Below are 22,274 nucleotides of genomic sequence, written 5' to 3' on the forward strand. Positions count from 1 at the left end.
TTTTTCGTTTTATGCAATTTAACAGGGGAATGATTGTCATACGAATACGAAATAACCATATTAATATTAGTATTAACTAATTATAATATAAAATATAAAATATTAGTAATATTAGTTATGTATATATATATAATAATGAACAGATTACATATAATGTATATACTTGTATTATAATACTTGGTTTGTTATATTTTGTATACTTTAATATATTTTTATTAACACATACGTAAGAAATTAATTATTTATTATTAAAACTTTTGAAAGAGAAAAATAGGAAACGTCATAAAATATTGAATTGTTATAGAATAACATACAAAACTACTTAAAGACTAATATTTAGTTTTCGTTTTGAAGTTTTTATCATTTCATCAATTATCATCACTGGATCAATATTACTGTCTCATAGTATATTGAACATTGCCAAAACATTAAGTCTAATTTGATCAGTAGTCAGTACTCAGTAGAATTTCGATGTTTTATTTCGACGAAACGTGGAAAAATAACTTTCTTCAGCTGCAGTCGTTGTGACTGATAGTGTTATTATTTTTATTTGAAACAACATCTAAATTTTAGGAAATAAATCAGGATCGCAAAGAAAAAATATTTTTGTTATGTTCTCGTATTCTATGATATGATCAGCAATTATTATATCATAATTTAAGTTCTCCACTTCTCCAGGATATATTTTCCTGACTAACTCAACACGTAGAAAAAGAAAACGAGCCTATTCAGTCTAAATTAATTAGTTATGGTCATTGGTCAGCGGGCAGTGGCGTAGCCTTGGGGCTGAGGGGCTGCAGCCCTTTCAGAGATTTCCGGTAAATTTAAAATATCAACAGTATTCTCTGAACGTATATTATAAGACCATGTATTAAAATTGTAATTTCTAAGAAGAAAACTATAGTAATATCTACAGTTTATATGGGTAGGTACTCATGGCAAAACTACATCAGAAAATAGAACTTTTAAGTAAAAAGGTTTTAAACTTAAAAGGATTCTAGTTAATTTCCCTTTTATAAAAGAGATATATTAGCCTCTCTTCCTCCTTAAAGCAAAATTCTAACAACACTACTGATATGGCACAAACCAAGATCGTTGGACGATTTCACTACAAAATAAATATAAACAACAAACGAAAACAATCTCCTCTATCGTAGGGCATATATATTTTGCTTGTTTTAATTTCTAAGTTTAATTTGTATTTAATAATTAATTTATTACACTAAATCAAAAGATACACCTGATTTTGATATAGGTACCTACAAAATGTAGAGATATGAATAATATTATATTACTTAATTATATTGTGGTGAACTATATTTCTCAATAACAGTATATAAAATGATATCATATTGATTGATATGATAATCGATTTTGAAAACTAATAAAAATTTTCTTCGTCCACAACTGAGTAAACCGCTTATGTTATCAAGTTACTTATGCACTATACAGCTATCCGATGTAGGATGTAGATCATTATAGAACTGTGGTTTTGTGATTTAGATATCTTATTTCTGTATTTGTCTCTAATTCTTACATAATAATAAATTTCAAAAATAGTTCTTTTGAATAAAAAAAAATCTGCAATTAAAAAACCAATTAACTATTATAGTAGTGTGGAGTATGCAGAATAGTGTTCCATGAACTCAGTAACGACGCTGATACCACTCTGTTATAATATTATAGCTGAAAGAATAAATATAATGACTCGGTTAAATATTTTTATGCAAATTTAATTACTAAAATCAACTGAGGGACATTTAGACAGTATAAATTAGATGCAAAAAACATATTTTCATATGATATAGGTAGGTAATTTAAATAAAAAATAGTCCATGCAGTTAATTATTGCATTATTTTCATATTTATTATTTAATATCTTAAACATAACAATATATTGATACATCTACATTTTATGTTATCTTATTACTAATTTAATGGTAACAATGAAGATTGACTATAATATTATGATAATATATTGATAATATTGTATATTAGACAAACAAAAAAGTATTTTCATTCTTATCAAGATTAATCTTATTATCACAAATGTGATGAATATTTTTTTTCTGATAAATGTATTATTATTTTAAATATATTTTAAAATATATATACAAATAAATCACGTTAGGTAATAGATTAAGGATACAATATAATATTTGAATTCTAATAATAAGCAATTTTGAACACATCGATATTTTAAGTACAATTAAAAATATCCTTGGATGATGAAATCAGAAAATGTGCTTTTTTGTGTAGGTTGTGCTTAATTAATTTTTAATATATTAACTCGTTTAAGTTTCACATTTAAATATTCCTTTTGTAAAAAATGCAAATAAAAATAAAAATAATGTTTCCCTCGTCACTCAATCTTCCACAGTAAAAAAAAAAAATAAAAAAACAATTAACAAATAACAAAAAAAGAATTGTAGATTTAATTGCTTTGTACGAGATTTATTTTAATAACATAACCCAATCGTATTAGTAGATTAATATTACAACATTAAAATATTAAATCATATAAATACATAATAGTACAAATAAGAACATTTTTATGAGAACATTTAAAACAGTAACAAAAACAACAATATCAGTACTAATGATAAAAAATAGATATACATTAAATAATATCTTATGAATATAATTAAATAATAATTTAATAATTAATAGGTATAACTGGTTAAAGAATCAATATCATATAATAATAGTTGGTATATTTTATAGGTAACTAAATATCACATTGGATAGGATCTATAAATAAAGCAAAAATGTAATATTGTTTTATAAACGATCTGACAATAAATCATGGTTAAACTAATACTTATGCGTATAGTTATATATTTTAATAGGTAAGTCGGTACAAGTGAGCCTATTAAGAGAACCCTATAGGTAGGTCCTTAATTTGTTAAATAAATGTTTCACGTGGGTTCTAAATTTTAATAATATAAAAGAAATCATATTTTCATAATTAAAAGAAGACCATTTTATATTCTGTACAACATACATCTAAAGACTGAAACGATTTGTACAGTAAAAGTTATATTCCTTTATTGGTGAAAATTTGGTTTCTAATAACTTATAAACATAATATTTTAGATATTTCGGTTATTCCTCACGTGAAGTGATTTTTATAATTTTTTTTTTATGATATTGTAATATTATTCAAAAATCAACAGTGGTATCGAAGTGAGAAAATTTGTGAGTTACTTTTAAAATTCGTTATTTTTCTCAATATCTTTTGATTAAAATCGGCCATCAAAACTTTTAAAATGCGGGTGTTTGATATCCAATATATTATACCTAACATTCCATACCCACTTTTTTACAAACCGTGTTTAGAATATAACAAGAAGTTTGATGAAAAAAAAAAAAATGATATTTGAAACGCGTTTGCTCCCTTAGAATATTATAACGAATAAAACCAAAATATATATCATTATTATTTCCAACCAAGGTGTAGGATAACTGTAGGTGTTACTATAAATGTTATATAGATACAATATTACTGTCGTACCGACAATAATAATTCATCTTTGGTTAATTTCACCTGACGGGCTGGATGACATCTGAAGATTCTTTCTGCGATATACATCATGCGTATATACATAATATATTATAATTGATTATAAAAATACATTTTGTTCGAAAGCAATTATACGCGTATGTATGTATGAATTTATATAATATGCACATATATGTAACTAGTTAAGACGGATAGAGAGTTAACCAACGTTATAATAACGTTATTATATTATACGCACTTCGCTTGTCTAATTTAATTTTATATTTTACACACCTATTCGTACATATAACAATGTTTAATACTAGGTACTTACAGGCATTATTATTTTAAGTATAACTCCGGGACCTCGTCATCGTTTCGGAGTATATCTACTAAGTTGCGTAAACGTATTTGTTCGTCACATTCATGTAGGTCCTATATAGTATAATAATAATATAATATAGTTCGTTAAAAGGTATGTGATGTTTTATATTTTGATTTCAGATGTTCGCTACTTCACTTTATTTTCGGACCATTTTATTGTTTCTATACTAAAATTATATAATTTAGTGCGCAGTTTTATATCATACGCGTACGTAAGCCAAATCGTCAACCGTAAGCCGTTTTTTTATTACCAACATTTTTCATTCCGTATATTATATATATTTATGTATTATAGTTTATATTTATATATGTCTATAGACAAAATTATTTATATATTTTTGAAACAAAAACGTTAAGAGATCACAGATTTTGTTTTTTAACATTTTTAATTTTTGGATCTCTTTTTTATTTTATATTATTGTTGGAATTTTGGACGACGTAATTTATTGAGCAGTTTATTATGCCACGAAAAGACCGATCGCTTGTACTATTAAAATATTTAATTTATTTTTTGATACAAACGCTTGATGAATGGGCTTATGGGAGAAGAGAGAGAGACACGTCGATGTTATATTAAGTACTATAAAGGCAATACTGTTATAATTATAATATAGACTATATAATAGGAACTACTTATTGCTGAAATACAGTTATAGGATACAAAATGTTAACAACGTAAAATATGGGAAAACATTTGGCACATAGTATATACTTATAATACATTATTAAATAATAGTAAAAAAAAGAATACAGATTATTATTCATATCTTAAACGTGCGGGTCATTAAGGCATATACCTACCCCATGGATATGGATTTTAGAACGTCGGAATACAATCGTCATGACCGAAATGTGTTAGTATACTGTGAAATTATTTATTGACGTATAGCATATTTTAAACTGTATAGATAATTAGGTATTATAAATTCGTTAAGTGAAATTTAAACGTATATGTAAACATAATATTATTATTTGTTAATATATTAGTAGGTATTGCAAAATGTGAATGACCAGCTGACCGTGGAAAAAATGACAGTAGCCATTGTAACAATAATTATTATAGCTATTATTGGATAAAATGTTATTTCTTGTGCAGGAACCGTACCGATCGATTGGTTGTAAACGTAATATCCGACGTGTGTATATATTGTACAAATAATAATTAATAATGCTACGTTGAGATATGTACTAGACTAGTGGTTAAATTCAACAAGTGGCATTCTCGATTATATTATTATTATTATGATAATAGTGACAATTAAGACTCGGATGTCGATGCCCTAAAACCACTTCAAAAATTAATTAAAAAAATTACTCAATTAACAAAATACACTTAACGTTTTTAAAATTACTTTAATTGCTTATTTATTTTTAAATTAATAATTACAATAAACACATTCATATTATTCAAAGAAAATAATTATTATATTAAAACATTAAAATACTTAATACTTATTTTTCTTTAATTTTGAAAACAGATTTTTTTTCTATAATAATTGTCACGAGTAGATTTTGGAAATTCAATACTGGTGGCAATATGAAATGTTTAAATAACAGTAAGTAAAATATGTATATGAGAAGATAAGAGTTTGTTGTACACCTACGTATCTTTAGGTACTTATTGAGTTAAGTATTAAGTCGAACTTTTTATTTTTATTTAGTTCTGCGAGGTATTAAATTTATACAACGTTTCATTTACTATAGTGACTTTTTTCTCAGTTAAAATATTTGAAAACAACTTGTATAGATAGTTAAAGAATTAGATCTCGAATGATAAAAATTACGAAATTTTGCATTTAGAATTGTATCTTAAAATATGTTATACAAACAATTTTAGCTATGAAACCGCCGTCTAAAATTTAAAAACAAAAAAGCAAATGGAAAATTATCAACATCCGGTCTCTAGTATTATAATAATTATATTAATGTCTTTTGGATTTAAACTTTTGGTTTTAAGATTCACACGAAAGGTTGTAAATATCATAACCATGCGATTAATTTACGCTGGGAATTTCGTATTTTTCTCGAACGATAAAAACCATAAAAATCAAATATAATATATAATAACAGATTTTATTAAATCGTTTATCGCGTGCAGGGGTGATTTTTGTAGCGATTTAGTTCGTGGAGGGGCAACAAATTATCATTGGTTATGTTATTATAGTTATTGTAATATAAGTATAAAACGCGAAGGACGTTTTATTACGATGCGTTTGATCGCGGCCAGGAGGAAATGCGTGTGGAAAGTGAATTTTGTGTTTTTTTTTCGTTTCGGTACGGTTCTAGAAAGATAAACGAAAACGTCAGATTATAATAATATACATATTTATATTATATCGGTTATGACGGGTAAAAAAAAATTGACAATTCAAAACGATGAAAACCTTCGACTACGCGGAAAAAACACTTTTACGCATAATAATTACGTCCGCAACACGTCCGTTTCGGTTTCTATAGGTGCGTTTTTCCTTCGGCGTCCGGACGCGGCGGCGACGTCTAACGTCGACTACCGGTCCGGACGTGGACGACTCGCAGTTTGGACGTCGCTGAGAAAACTTACCTCCAGAGAGATGTTCAAACGACGGTAACGTACTATTTTAGCGCTATAAAGAGATTTATATACGGACGAATAATATTATTATATAAACATATTACATATTTTTACGTCGTCGCAGAATGGATGTGTTCGGATGCGTTTCAATATACACTATATGTACACGACCGTCGTGCGGTTCAGACGAGATATTCGACGGTGAAACGAGGCATTTCGTCGCGGCGAGTCGGTCAGATCTGCTCGTCGGCTTCGATGATGACCTTTTCGGACGAGTTGAGTCGCGACTGGCGGAGCGACGCCACCGACGATCTCGGGCTGGCGACGACCGACGGGACGCACGAACCGCCGTTGCCGCCGACGCCGCACGACGACTGCAGCTGTTGCGCGGCGGCGGCGGCGGCGGCCTTGCCGTTGTGCTTGACCACGGTGGACGCGGCCACGACGGCCGTGGCCGAGGCGGTGGACACGAAATCGCCGCCGCAGCCGCCGCCGGTGTTCTTCCGCCGCCGCTGGTGGTGTTGGTTTCGGAACGACGCGTCCGAGCTGAGCACCACCGTCCGGTAACCCTTGCAGAAGCACCAGGCCGGATAGTGAGTGGTGAGTATGCGGCGGAACGCGTCCCGGAACTCGGTGTTGAATATCGAATAGATGATTGGGTTGAACGCCGAGTTGGAGTAGCCGAGCCACGTGAGCACCTTGAACGCGGCTTCGGGTATGCACGTCTTGCAGAACGCCGCGATGATGTTGACGCAGAAGAACGGCACCCAGCACAGCAGGAACGTGCCCATGATCACGCCCACCGTGATCGCCGCCTTGTGGTCGCTCACGTGGTACGGCGACGTGTGATGGTGCACGGCCGTCAGCGTGGCCGACGACGCGGCGGCCGTGGCCGTGGTGGTGGTGGTCAGCGGCCGGGTGACCGCCCGGATGCTCTGCACGTGCTTCTGCGCGTACCGGTACAGCCGGCAGTAGATGCCGATCATCACCACGCACGGTATGTAGAAACTGATGCACGACGATATGATGGCGTACTCGGGCGTCAGGTCCAGCGCGCACCTCATGTACTCGGTGTCGCCCGCGTGGAACACCACCGGTTTCGGCGGCCGGTGGATGCTCAGTATGCAGATGGGCACCACCGACACGAACGCGGCCAGCGCCCACACGCCGGCGATGCCGAGTAGAGCGTTCCTCCGGTTCAGATACGTCGTGTACCTGTATGGGACGCAAAAAAGAATTTTAAAAAACCAAAAACCATGTGTAAGTCGTTATTTGAAAACAGAATGCAGTACAGAATGAAAATATTATTTTTATTACAACTGTCGTGCGCAGGAATTCGGTGTGGGGGTGGGGGATGTCAAAAATAAAAACGTATTATTTTACGTTGTTTTGATGAACTTGTGAGTTATCCCCCCCATCCTGCTAAAGTCATTGATTTTTATTATAACTCATAATAACAATAATAATATTATAAAATATGACCTGACGTATTATTATTCCGTGTGTATAAGGGGTTGTATTACCCTGTCGAGTGTTCGCCCGCACCCACGTCCTGTGTGATGCGAACCTTTGAATATTGGAATTTTCGTGAATTTTGAGTAGATAATATATTATTATTATCGTCTCAAATACTGATTGTTGAGATTTTTTTTTTATAAGATACAAAATATGCTTTCTTTTCATAACTGTTCATACTTACCGTTTTTATTTTAATAATACATTTAACGAACAGATTATTTTTTGAAATATTTTGATTTGTATATCGATTGAAATTTGAACGAATAGAGATCGAAAATTCAACAAATCAAAAACTTTTATTATTATTATATAATATGAGTATCGATTTGAATACATTTATTTTCCTTTAAAATTGTATAAAATTATAAAATTAAGTCTAATTATACTTATCATATTATGAAGAACTCGAACATTTTTACAAACTTTAAAATATTGTTTTAATTCAGTTAAAAGATACATAATATGTATTACATAGCTCCCAATCAAAAAAATCATATATAATGCCTGTAATCGATTGACTCACGACTTTTATAAATCAATATCTTTTTAGCTTTACTTGTCTAGACTATATTATATAGCAGGGGCAACCAAACAGTCGATCTCGGACAATTTTTAAGTCGATCATGTTAGAATTTATTTTTAGAGCCACGCGCCCTATATGTTTTTTAATAATTATAGTTATAAAATGTCTATGGAAGTAGATCTTCATAGTTGAAGTTTATTTTTAGTAGATTGTGACCAAAAAAAGTTTGGCCACCCCTGTTATATAGACATACAGGTAGAGGCTATATACATTTGTCCCAGGAATACAATAAAAAATAAATATATATAAGTTAATATGTAATAGGCTCATTATGGAGAAATCTGAGTTATTTTAAATGATTCTTAAATTTAATATAATTAAAATAAAATTTGTTCCAATGAAAATTGGAACTTATATTTTCATCTTTATATAAGTATAAAAAAACGTACGAGTAAAATTTACATTTTTTTAATTAAAAAAAAGTACCAGTGGAATTTAAAGGAAATACGGTTCAAAGACATTTGTTGAATTTACACTTGATCAATTATTTTGATATCGTTGTATTACATTTAAAGTGTTAATTATTCAGAAATTAAACATATATATTTGTCCTTTTTTGTTGAGGTACATTGAACTAGAAAATTAATGTTAATATTATGTAACCCAATTTCCACTACTCGTTGATTCTTGTTAACATAAATTCAATGTTTTGTCGTAAAAGAATTCAGTGAATTATCCCTCTGCTTACATAACCTTATCGTAATTACTACAAATAGAGTTGAGATTTTGTTACTCTATAAAATACTAAAAAAAAGAATTACTCTATAAAATACTAAAAAGAAAGAAATCATATAAAATTAATCAAAAAAAAGCACTAGCAGTTCTTAGAAAAGCACTGAAAATTATTTTAAAAACTTTATAAAAAGGTTTTCAGACGTTCTAATTGTGTTTTGTTCTTTGAATTTAATACAATAATATAGGAATAATCTTTAATTTTTACGTTTATGTTATATTAAAGTATTGAAATACTGGAAATATTGGAAATAATGTAAAAATACAATAGCGATGGCTTCACAATAATATGATAGAAATAAAATTTATCGCGAAGATTATATTTTGAAGAAACAGATGGCGTAGCAGATATATCATTGCAATAATATTATCTTTGGTTTGAAATATTACGAAATTGCTAATGGTAAAAATCAACTGAGACAAGTATTTTTCATATTATATGCCTATAAATATCGTTATTATAATATAAAAGTTTCACATATAAATCACATTAAAGCATTTGGACGTATACAAGTATACCTACAACTACTTAATGCGCTCAAATTTACAATTAGTTTAGTATTAATTATACGACAATGAATAGCGGGAAACATATTTTCTATTTTTAATATAGATACCTACACCTTATTTAGCTACTAATAAATCAACTTAAAATATATTTGACGATGGTTAATGTATTTTATATGATATACACATTTCAAACAACCTACTTAATATAGTGCTCCGTGGTACAAATATAGCCCTGTGTTTAGGATTTATGAGGTTTAAACCAAAAATAAATAAGAAAACAATTTTGAAGTTTAATATAAATTTAAATTTACAAGTACATAAAAATATTTAGTTTTTTACTGTTCGCTTATTAATGCATTCAAAATGAATAAACTTTTGAAAATTTAAAAATCTTTTTAAGCAGAAAATTAATAGTGTAGTGGCGATTGTGTAGTATTTAAATTACAATAAAAATGTCATAGCAATTGATGATACTATAAATATTTTTGAGACGCTCATTAAAAAAGTACGACTAGTGTGTAAAACAAATATCTTTAGGATTTTCTGAATGTATTATTTTAATTGAATTGGAAAATTATTCTTATAAGTATAGTATTAACTACAATATTTATTGTTGAGTTCTGATTAAAAAATCACATTAATAAAAATCAACGGATCCAAGTTAGCAGTTTTACAGATTTCTCTCGAAGATAAAAAAGTCGATTATTTTTATAAAAATATTTATCCGATCGTATATATTATATACGATGTACACTGTTTTTTATCGACTAAATTAAATTTAAATAAAAATAGTTTTAAATGGCTCTATTATGGTCTAGAATTTAATTCTAATCGACTGCTGCTGAACAATGTGAATTGAAATTATTTGAAATTATTAGTTAGTAGGTAACTACATATTATATATTTATATAATACTAACTTCAAGTACCTGTAGGTTTACTATTAAACGAACTTGATCCTAGCTAGTTTAGTGGTATGGCAAGAGGAAATTAAGAAATTAGAAAATTCGGAAAATGTTATATTGAAAATATATGTATATTTACAAAGCAATGGACTCATGCGAGTCTTATAATAGGTACATCTATTACAGTTAACGAATAATTAATTCTAAAAACAGATAAATCTGTAATTCAGTGGGTTAGACTGGAAAAAACGATATAAATGGTGCAAGAAGATAACTGAAATATAAATTTTGGTGTATATTTTAAAATAGATTGATAACCTACGTGAGTTGATGAGTTGATAAAAATAAAATACAAAATAATACAACAAACGTGTACCGTTTCAGAGTATTTAAAATATTCACTCTTTCTAGTTTCTATAAATATATAGTTTATAAACACTATAGGTATATTATTATACATTTTTTTATATTATATATATATAAAAAAAAAATGAATTCCAGTAAATTTGTATAATATTCTATTGTGGCTATAGGACCTTTATTCATAATGCACGATTCTCGGACACCGTAAACATTTTTACACAATATGACCACTATAATTTTTACTGTCATGTACTGTATAGAGCCACGAGAAAAAATTCATAACATATATTAATACATCATAATCATATTATAATAAATTATATTTATTTATCGTTAGCATAAATAATAAACTTATCCCTAATAGGTGTATGCTTATTATACCGGCGTACCTAAAAGCATGGCATACTTTCGTCGCATATATAATATACACATCGTTCATCGTGCCGGTGTGTACACGAAAAAAAAAAAAAAGATTTTAGAATTTAAAATATGACCTGGTCCAGTATTATTTATCCGCGGAATAAGCTTAGTCAAAGAAGGAGACGGGCGTACAACTGCACAAAGTTTCAATCGTTAACTAGCTAGGTATTATTAACATGACATAATATACCCACATACCTACTATTGTGTTATTGTTATAATAACAGCAGAGTTTATACGAATAAAAGCTATCTGCGATGTACATTCGAGTATCGTGTAATTCAGATTGTGTTACGGTGAAATACGATTGAAGCGTATACATTTAAAACGTACACGATCCTTTGAAGTCTGTTTATCGTTGCCACAGCAGAGCCCTTTATATACTCACTAACATGTTTGTACATATGTAAACGGGTACTCACACACACACACACACACATACACACCGCAAGTCTAATAACGACATAATCATAATAACTACAGTGTATACCTCCATAAAATTCAGAGAGTTCAACGCTGTTCATATAACGAGTATAATAATATTATCGAACAACGCGCGTACATTAGTGTGCTTTTACGGAAAACGTACGGTCGGCAATCGATATAATAATAGAATGTGCGTAGATTCGTGTGATACGGTTAAAAGTGTACGTCTTACGGCTGTCTAAAATGATACTTCGTATACGACTAATAGTATATATGTGTATTACGAGGTGTAGCTGTTGATCAGCACTGAATTGTACACGAAAAGAACGATATATCACGAGAATCCGGATGACGGTTTCGAAGAAACAAAAAACGCAGTCGTTCGCGAAAACGACGAACGTTGGAATTCTTAAGCCTTGAGCTTATTCGGTGGGTGGGTCGTCGGAAGAGCGTTTGCAATTTCGAGGATTATAAGGGAGGTATCGCTGGGACGTCTTTAAAATGCAAATGGTGTTACCTACGAATGGCACGGTTTACTCTAGAGACGATATTTAGTCCCGGGCGGTCAGATAGGTACCTAACTAAAAATAATAGCTATATAGCTATCTATAGTCAGGTAGGTGTATATAAGTAGTTATTATACCTATGTATATTATTTTGTACAGCTGTTGCTGTCTCCGTGCCGCGGTTTACCGGAATCTTCTCGCTTTGCGAGACGAATCTCGCGCGAAATGGTGTGTAAACTTCAAACGTCTAAATCGACATTATATATTACGCGTTTATGGAGCTCGGCGTAAAAACACCTCGGCGGACCACCATAATAAGCAATTACATTTTGTGCGAGTGAAGGGCTGCGTTCGGTTTAATGTATTATTATATTATACATTATGCATTTACACACATGCATGTACGGCGACCGCAAAGTTGGGGTTTTGTGGTCGTTTAACGGGGCAAAGCTTGGGCTTGGGCCGACGAGCGGTATATATGGTATTTTAAACTACGCGACAAACAAAATTATAGAGGTCATTCGGAACAAGTGAACTTTTGTATATTCGGTCGGCAAATTGTGGGAATCGCATTTTCAGGACAACAATATATTATTGTGATAAATTGAATAATATATTATAATATAACGCACGAAGGTGATGTTATAATAATTATTATTGTTATACGCGTCGCCGGTTGCGGAGTCAAAATACACACACCACCACCGCAGTATTTGATAGAGTAATATTTCATTTTAAATTTTTAATGTTATGCCACTGTGATGTAATCTTGTTTAGAAAATGTATTATATAGTGTTCGATTTCAGATTTACATAATACAATATTATCGCCATTGGAGTGTGTATTATATTTACATTTTGGGATCACAATAATACTGTCATTGATTATATATTTATATAGTATTATTATTGGTACACAAAAGTAATATGGTTTACCTAATATCCAGTCATGTCAATTTCAGAATATTATCTGGTTCGAGAAATCTGAATAGAAGAAAATACAATTTTTTTTTAAACGAACGTTTAATAAAAATGCATTGAGTACGTAAATATATACATTTGATCATAAAATATATATGTTTTTATTTTGAAATATTTACACGATAAATATTTAAAATGTATCTATTGATAGAGCTGCGATTTTATCTATCCTTGGTATTTAAACATTAAATGAATAATAATACTAAACAAAATGCAAATTATGCGTATAAATGCATATTATAATGCAATAAAAAATATAACCTATTGATAATAAATTATTATTATTTAATATTATCTATATTAACTCTCAGAGAATCAGTAAAAGAATTTAGCTAGGGTAGAGGTTTAGAATTACAATAAGCCACGAACTTGACACGTCTGACCTGATTGAAAATATTTTTCGAATCGAATCGACGTGAATAACAATAATAATTGTTATTGTAAACTTATTTTTATTGCTATTAAGAATTTAAGAATAATCAATTTGGCACGATGAAAGCATTTACAGTACACGTTAGTCCATAAACGAATTATTCTCTAGATGTTAGACGTTATTGTTCTACAATATACATTGTGCTACAATAAATTGCTCCAACAATAAAGTAAAGTAAAAAAAAATAAATTTGAGGTCAAAATGGCAACCACTTTTTCCAATTTAATTTCACTATCTCTAACGCGAACACCGGGGGTTACTATTCCCGTCACGTTCGTTCATCAACTTTCCCGCGTAATTGGGTTCAAATCAATGTTATACACCTATGCTTCGCCCAACCGTGCAGACCCGATACTTGGATACCGGTAGTGAATTTTAACACGTCAATATGATTAAGCAAGTCATGAGTAAACCTGTGGCTTTCGATTATGTTACATACTGCTACCAGTCGTCAATCAAATTTAACGATCGTATAACTTTTATGTGCACTTTTATTCTAAAATCCGTCCGTAAAACGGTATGAACGTTCCGCCAGCTTCTACAAGTTACGTTAGTTAAATCGATTTTTATAGCTAAAAATCTGAAATTAAAAACTAAATATTAAAATTTAATCCACGTAATTAAATAACGAATTTGATTGAGATTAAATAAAGTTTATTTCAATTTATGTTGGAGTTAAAAATGTTATTATCGCACTTTTTAGTTTTATGGATACACATATGTAATATACTTTATTATATATATTCGTACATAGCACGAAAAAATAAACGATAGTATAAACTGAGATTATACCTAGTTTAAATTTGATATATCTGCAGTATGTCAAATGTTTAAAATGCTTAAAACTACAGTATTCTAATGTGTAATAGAATGTATAGAATTGACATAGCTAAATATTAGGGTCTTGGATTAAACTAAACATATTTTTCTCGTTTATTTTAATTCATTGTGGACGGATTAAAATTTTGGAAACCTTATACTTTCATATATTTTAATCGTTTTAAAATTAACTATAAGTATATAAGTTGAATTACTTTATACTCGAGCCCATAGGCCATTCATAAAGTATAAAAATAACTTCTGAGATAATTTTTCTTTAAATTAAGCTTAGCAAGTTTTTAAAGTTCATCTTAAAGTTTGATCTGACATTGTAAGTTCAATTTATCGGTACATGCACGTTGTTAAAAAAGTTTTAGAATATTTTAACAGCTTTTTTTAGGTGGAAGTTAATGTATTTTTTTTTTTTTGTAGATTTTTCGCACCCGGAATCTATTAATTATTTTTGTTACCTACGTCAGTTTATAAAAGAAAAATCATATACGTATATATTTTTGTGTACTACGTACTATTATTCACCAAAGTGCTGTCGCTATATCACCTTCTCAGTCAAGCCCATATGTCTGTTTATTAATTATTATTTTTTTTTTGTAAAATACTATTAATTTAGATAATATAAGCATACACAGCTAATTGTACTAAGTAATATACAGATTATTGAACTTTATAAAAATAATTGTTATTGTATTTGATATTTTAGCGAAAGAAGAGTGGTTTTTTTTTAAAATCTCATTAAGTTATAATTTTTAAAGTTACGTGGTTTTAAATTAACAGTAGTTAAATAATTAATTTACAACATTTTATTCTTGCAGTATACTCAAGTGTATTATCACTATGACGTTATACTTAATTATTAAAAAGTAAAAGCACTTTGCATTCAATTTTAATATTGTACTCAAATAATAACGTTATATATATATATATATGAAGTTAATTTGAAAACGGACCTGTAAAAATTGCATCAGCTCAATATTGTAAATTATAATAAATGTTTAATAACTAACCTAACCTTTAGGGTTCTTCGAATTTATTATAATGAAAAAGTATTAAGCTGTACAAATCGCTGGAACAGACTGATTTTCATTTTGAAAACCAAGAAATACCTAAGGAAATACGTTTTTTAATTTTTTGATTTAAAATGTTTAGAAACATTAATTTATTTTTTTAAATTTTTATTTAATTACTTTTTTGGTTTTATTATTTTTTCTTAAATTAAAAAAAAATATATATATACATATAATATTGTATTTTGTTTATTTTGTTATTTTTGCTTATATGAATGATCACACTGTATAAATATATTATATTGTGTGTGGCTTTAAAATATAATTATAATAATAATAATATTTATAACAAAAAACGAATTGTATAAATGATATGCCAAAAAAACAATAGTTGCTAGCTCATCCAATAATAAAATATGTCATTGTCGTCTTAAATTCTGAGACAATAATAATATCGTAAGTCTTTTATATCCCAGTCATACCCAAGTAGTTGTATAAGGATTTTAGAAAATCAAAACCGATTTATAGATTCGCAGTAAAATTGAAACTGTTGAAGAGATTTAGATAGCTATGCCACGTTCCGAGGCGTATTCTATTTTGCGCGAGCCAATTTATATGGGATTTATATGTATACGCGGATTCACGATATCAATAATGCACCGTTACCAGTTTTACATTTTAGGGTATTATAAGGGTGACGTTTAAAATGTACGATTATCGTTTTAAAACGAAGTCTAAATCAAGTATATATATATTGAGTAATTTTCAGTTAAAGGAAGGAATTATTTAAACAAATAAACGTACCTATTCTTAAACAATATAGATAGGAGTCATCATAGCGATAAAATATTTAAGAACTGATTTGTATTAATTATAAGACGTAGTTATTTTCTAATATATTTTTTTTTATTATAAAATTAATACTGCTATAGTATAAATAGGTATATAATATCTGAGTTTATAATACCTTTGTTAAAATCTCATAAAAAAAAAAAAAAAAAAAAAATTAAAAAATATTTATCTGGATGAAAAAAATATACTATGATATTATGTATATTTTATTTTCTAGGAATTTTGAAAAGAGTAATTAGTTTTTTCACATTTTTAAAAAAAAATATATATATTAAATCCTGTTAGGTATTAAAGTTACCACTTGCCTTAGTGGGTCTTTGATGTGAATGTATCTGTCGAGTGATATGGCACACAGGTTGAGTATGGATGCGGTGGAGCACATCACGTCTATGGCAGTCCATATGTCACAAAATTTTGCACCAAACATCCAGTAGCCCTGCAGGTCGTTTACTAGAGCAAACGTCATGACCAATGCCCCCACAAAAAGGTCAGCGATCGCCAGCGAGGCCAAGAACAGGTTTCCAATTCTTCGCAGGCCCCTGTCGGTGTAGATGGCCATGCACACCAACACGTTGCCAGCAATCGACAAGAATATAACGACGATCAGAAACGATCCTGGAAAACATAAAAAATGTATAATGTACGATTGTTATATCAAACACTATAAAATTTCAGCTATTAAAAACTGGTATTTAAATTAATGTAATAATAAAAAAATAATATTTACTTTGGTTGTATATTTTAATTTTTTTTTATTTCCTGTGGTTTATCTACAGGATCAATCAATAAAAGTTTGTATTTCGGAAAAATTGTGCTAATATAAAATCAGTGATACTTGGTATTTTTATGATCATACTATAAAAATTACAATAAAAATGATGTTATGTATAGTTTCCTAGTAGAGTGATGATGTATTGGTTTTACAATGAAGTGAGATTTTTAATTTAGTTTTTTGTTTTTGTGTTAAAAACAAGAGAGAACTTTGGTATTAATTAAGATTTATTTTGTATAACTCGAGTCTAAACTAAAAAATTTCCAGTATTTTTTATCTTGAAAAAAAAAAATTGTGAAAAACAAAAATTATTGCTCAAAATCGGTTTCGATAAAAGTAGGTATTATTAGATTCTGAACGGAGTGAAGAATGTATTGATTTTACAATGATGTATGTTTTTTTTTTTTTTTTTTTGTTTTTTTTTTTTTTGTGTCTGTGTACAGCATAACTAGTCGAAATAATGCTCCAATTTCAAACAATGGGGGTGGTTTCCGATGTAAAAGTGAATATCCTTGGTGCATTATAGAGGTAAAAAGTTAACATTTTCCAACAGTTTTCAAAAAAATCGAGAAAAACAAAAAAAAAATGACGGAAAAACGGCAATTTTTACGCAAAACCAGTTTTCGACCAAATCGATTTTTTTTTATGGTTGTAATTCAAAAACTAATCACTGAAAATACTTGAAATTTTCACCAAATGTTAATGTCAGTGGTATCCGTATATAGTTAAATTTTCAAAAAATTTTGACTTTTTTTGAGTTATTTATAGACTACTGAAATTTTCGATTTTTTTGAAAATTTTTTTTAAAGTGTCGATAAAAAATTTTTGGATGACCAAAAAGTTTTGAAAATTTAATACAAGGTTCCTTATGAGTTGTTTTTAATGTAGCTAAAAAAAATTAAAAATCGTTAGTCACAATTTTTTTTTATAAGCGTTTTTAGTTCAAATTTTTACGAAATCTGTCGAAAACGCGAAAATTTGCAAGAAATTTTGAAGTTGAAAAATCATAAAATTTTTTTCTTTTATGACTAAGTTTTGAAAATTTGGTACAAGGTTCTCCATACATTTTTCTTCAAATATCTGTAAAAAAAACTCTACCGGATTCAGGCAAAAAATTTTTATGAGTGTTTGAAATTTAAATTTTTACAAAAACCGCGTTAAATAACAGTTTAGCCTCAAACGATTTTTGATATTTGTTATTATTCAAAAAGTATAAGTCGTAGATACTTGAAAATTTTACCAGTTATTAAGATTCGCGTTTTCTTTACGTGATTTAAATTTCAAAATATTTTGACTTTTTTTGAGCTATTTATAGACAACTGAAATTTTCAATTTTTCTGAAAAAATATTTTTGAAGTGTCGATAAAATTTTTTTGGCCCTATCAAAATACTTGAAAATTTAATACAAAGTTCCTCATATGTTATTCTTATAGTGATTAAAAAATTATAAGAATACATAGGCACAATTTTTTTTTATTAGCATTTGAAGTTCTAATTTTGACGAAAATTCGTCAAAATTATGAATATTTGCGAAATATTTGAAGTTGAAAAATCATAAAATTTTTTGTGTTTATAACTAAGGATTAAAAATACAACACTAAGTTTTCCATAAGTTTACCTTCAAGTATCTATAGAGAAAACTCGAAGCATCATTATAGGAAAAATTTTAAGTGCGTTTGAATTTTAAATTTTAACGAAATAGCGTAATGATAACGATTTATCCTCAAACGATTTTAAATATTTGTTATTATTCAAAAAGTATAAGTCGTAGATACTTGAAAATTTTACCAGTTATTAAGATTCGCGTTTTCTTTACGTGATTTAATTTTCAAAATATTTTTTAATATAAGCTGGTTTTTTTAAACCACCTTTTTCACCAACCACTAGAAATTATATCCTAGGCTGACAAATCATCTTCGTTCAGAATCGTTTTTCGTATACAATGATAACTATCATTGGATTCAAATTTAACACTCCTATAATATATAATAATGATCCATACAGCACCTAATGTACAGCAGAGCGGTACTCACTTGCCGACTTTTTTTTGTTGTTGTTGTTGTAGTATAAAATAATAATGATCGTAGAGACTTTAAATTTAATACGAAATTGTATATTTTTGGTGTTTCGAGCTATTTATAGATGTATTAAACTATTAACATTTTTGGTGATGTAAAAATTGTAAAAATTTACAAATAATATCTAAGCTATCAAAAAATTAAAAATCGCTTCAAAAAAAATGTTTGACAAAATAAGATAATAACACTGTAGAGCTTTTGATATTTAAGTTAGGCGAGATCGTCACAAGGGAAATCTTTCAAAAACGAACTTTTTTGGGTACACGATGAAATTGAAAAAATGCGGAAAACCCAAATAATGTGATTTAAAATGCAGTGGAGAAAATAGCTGACGGAAAAAGTTAAACAAAGAAGTCATGATTCAACGTAATCTCAAAAGAAGAAAAATTGCTACAAATGAATGGTAAGGTAAAACAGAGAACATTATATATAAAAAAAAAAAAAATGACGCAATAGTCAACACAGGACTAGGTAAAGGGATGCTAGTAAGCAAGTGTATACGGAAAACGAGAGGTGAAAACAGAAAATATATGAAAAATATAGCAAGGGAATCAGAACAAAATTATGCAAAACAACACACGTAATCTGTATAGAAAAATAAACGCGCCGAGTAAACATTATAAATGTGATGAGTGCTTTGTAAGAACTGCAGACGATTCTCTAATCATTTTTAACGAAGTGGTATGATAGAAATAAAGTGAATATTTCAGACAACTTTTGAATAGCAATAAGAACCAAATATATAAATGTACAAATAAAAAAATGTAATATAAAAATGTGTTAAACTTAAAACTAACGGGAAAATAGGTTTCAGATTTCTACATCGAAATTCTACATTTTAGTGTAACTAAGTAGTTATATTAGTGGTTATGGATTTATGTAAGTGATATAATAGATTGTTATGGGAGTTGTCTAGCGAATACTGCAATTGACTTGGGTATTTACCTATATATTATTGTTTATTCGTGTTATGTCATAGACTTACACATTTAATGCAATAAAATGGACTACGTAACTCTATGCAAAATAAACAAATATTATTTCCAAGTTGAATAACAGATTATAAATATTTGAAATAAGTATGGCCAATAAATTATATCTGTGAACTAGAAATACTGTTAGTAGTATAAAAGTTTCATAAAATGTTTTTAGGTAATAGGTGCTGTTACAACTACTGTCTATTCACGATAATGAATTATATAAAATGTTAATACTTAGCGATTTTCGTTCATATGTAGTAGATATTTAATAATAATAATCATAGCAACATTCGTCTACCTCACAGAGAATTTCTCAGACTGAAGTATATAATAAATTATGTATAGGTATAGGTAATCCTATAATGGTTTAAATAATTTTCAATAATGTCGATTTTTACGAATAATCTAATGAAAATTCATCATCTGCTGTGAAACAAGAACTAATATGGTATATGATATATTTTATATATTTCATATATTATTATTATTATACAGTAAATTGGAGTTGTCTAATAATGTTCAATCTAGCGTGATTTGTTCTGTGTAAGACTTACCTATGCAGAATAGTGGCAGTGCTGTCAAAGCCACCTCTCCGTTGTCCTCGTACTCTTCTTCATTTTCCGGCGTCCCGTTGTTCGTCGAATTTGATATTGAATTGGTATCCTAAAAACAAAGGATACATGAAATATTAGTACCAATATGTTCTGAAGCACAATACATTCACTGACGATATAGTACAGCGGAATCCACAATGTTGATGACTACAACTTTCGAAATACGCTCATGACAGTTTCTATTTTCTTAAACCGTCGTGCAATATGTAACAGATCTTATGAAGAGATATCGTAAAATTGGATTTACCTACCTAAAACTTTATTTAGTTTAAACTGCTATTGTTTAAATTCGTATAACACGATTTACGAACGGTAAGATGCAGTTTTGTTTCTCTGATTTTAGTTAATATATTTCAGTAAATAATATTACGACTGTATAAAATATCGCGAAATTCGATAAAATTTATTGTTTTTAGTGTTGGAGGATGGTGACGTTATGAATTTAAACAGCGGTTTTTTATTTTTAATAATAATTATTTCTATACAATATATCATGAAATTTTATGAATATTGCTTGTCAATCTTATATTTTATAAAAATAGAAACATATAATATTATTTTTAAATTTTTCATCGTCTAAAAACTACAAATGTTCATAAAATATCAAATTAAGAGTTTATTTTATTTTTATTTTGAACAATAATTATTAATGATTAAATAAATTTCATGTTTTGTTTTTAGATATAAAAAATACATTGCATCACTAATTTTTATTTGAATTTTCTAAATATTAATAAATAATAAATGAGTTAGTTAATTCACTTTAAATTTTGTAACAAATAAACTGGTAGGTAGAGAAAAAAGGTATTTTTAAGTTCATAAATTATAATCCTTTCATAATTAGTTTTACGCCAACAATTGCCTTCGATGTTATATGAAACGTCTGTTGTGTTTTTTAACTTGATTCATTGACTGACAAAACGTTGATTAAGTATTTGTAATAAAACAAATATAGTGACGAGGAGGAAGGAAAAAACAAAAAATAAAAACAAGATGGCGTTCGATTTTTGTTTTTCGATTTAATATGCTATACAGCCTATTAACAGCCTGAATGATTGGAAAGCACTCGGATCAGATGGCATACTCTATTTGAACTAATAAAATAAGACACTGAAAAATTGCACAAATTTATATTCAAGGTGTGTCAAAACATTTGGAAAGAAAAGTGCTCAAATGACCAACATTTGGAAAGAAGCAGTAATTATACACCTGCATACTAAGTGTGATAAAATTGACCATGCGTTCATTGAGTAACGACATCTTGGAAATAATTTTATAAAAACTATTGTACTAGAAAGGGGAATATATAAAAGAATTTCCTAATC

General features: G+C 28.9%; 1 protein-coding gene across 2 annotated transcripts in view; it reads right to left on the minus strand.

Annotated features, from left to right (window-relative positions):
• Positions 1 to 2,247: 2,247 nt before the first annotated feature.
• The window catches only part of LOC114132083 (dopamine receptor 1-like), a 205,350-nt gene continuing 185,323 nt past the window's right edge, over positions 2,248 to 22,274 (minus strand). For both annotated transcript variants that reach the window (XM_050209268.1, XM_050209271.1), the window contains 3 exons: positions 20,890 to 20,998; positions 16,811 to 17,120; positions 2,248 to 7,652 (listed from right to left, as the gene is read on the minus strand). In XM_050209268.1, the coding sequence (XP_050065225.1) occupies positions 6,671 to 7,652; positions 16,811 to 17,120; positions 20,890 to 20,998 (1,401 nt within the window). In that variant the 3' untranslated portion in view covers positions 2,248 to 6,670. The remainder of the gene's footprint in view (positions 7,653 to 16,810; positions 17,121 to 20,889; positions 20,999 to 22,274) is intronic.

This window comes from Aphis gossypii, chromosome 1 (genome assembly GCF_020184175.1).
Source record: "Aphis gossypii isolate Hap1 chromosome 1, ASM2018417v2, whole genome shotgun sequence".
In the NCBI taxonomy this organism is placed as follows: domain Eukaryota; kingdom Metazoa; phylum Arthropoda; class Insecta; order Hemiptera; family Aphididae; genus Aphis; species Aphis gossypii.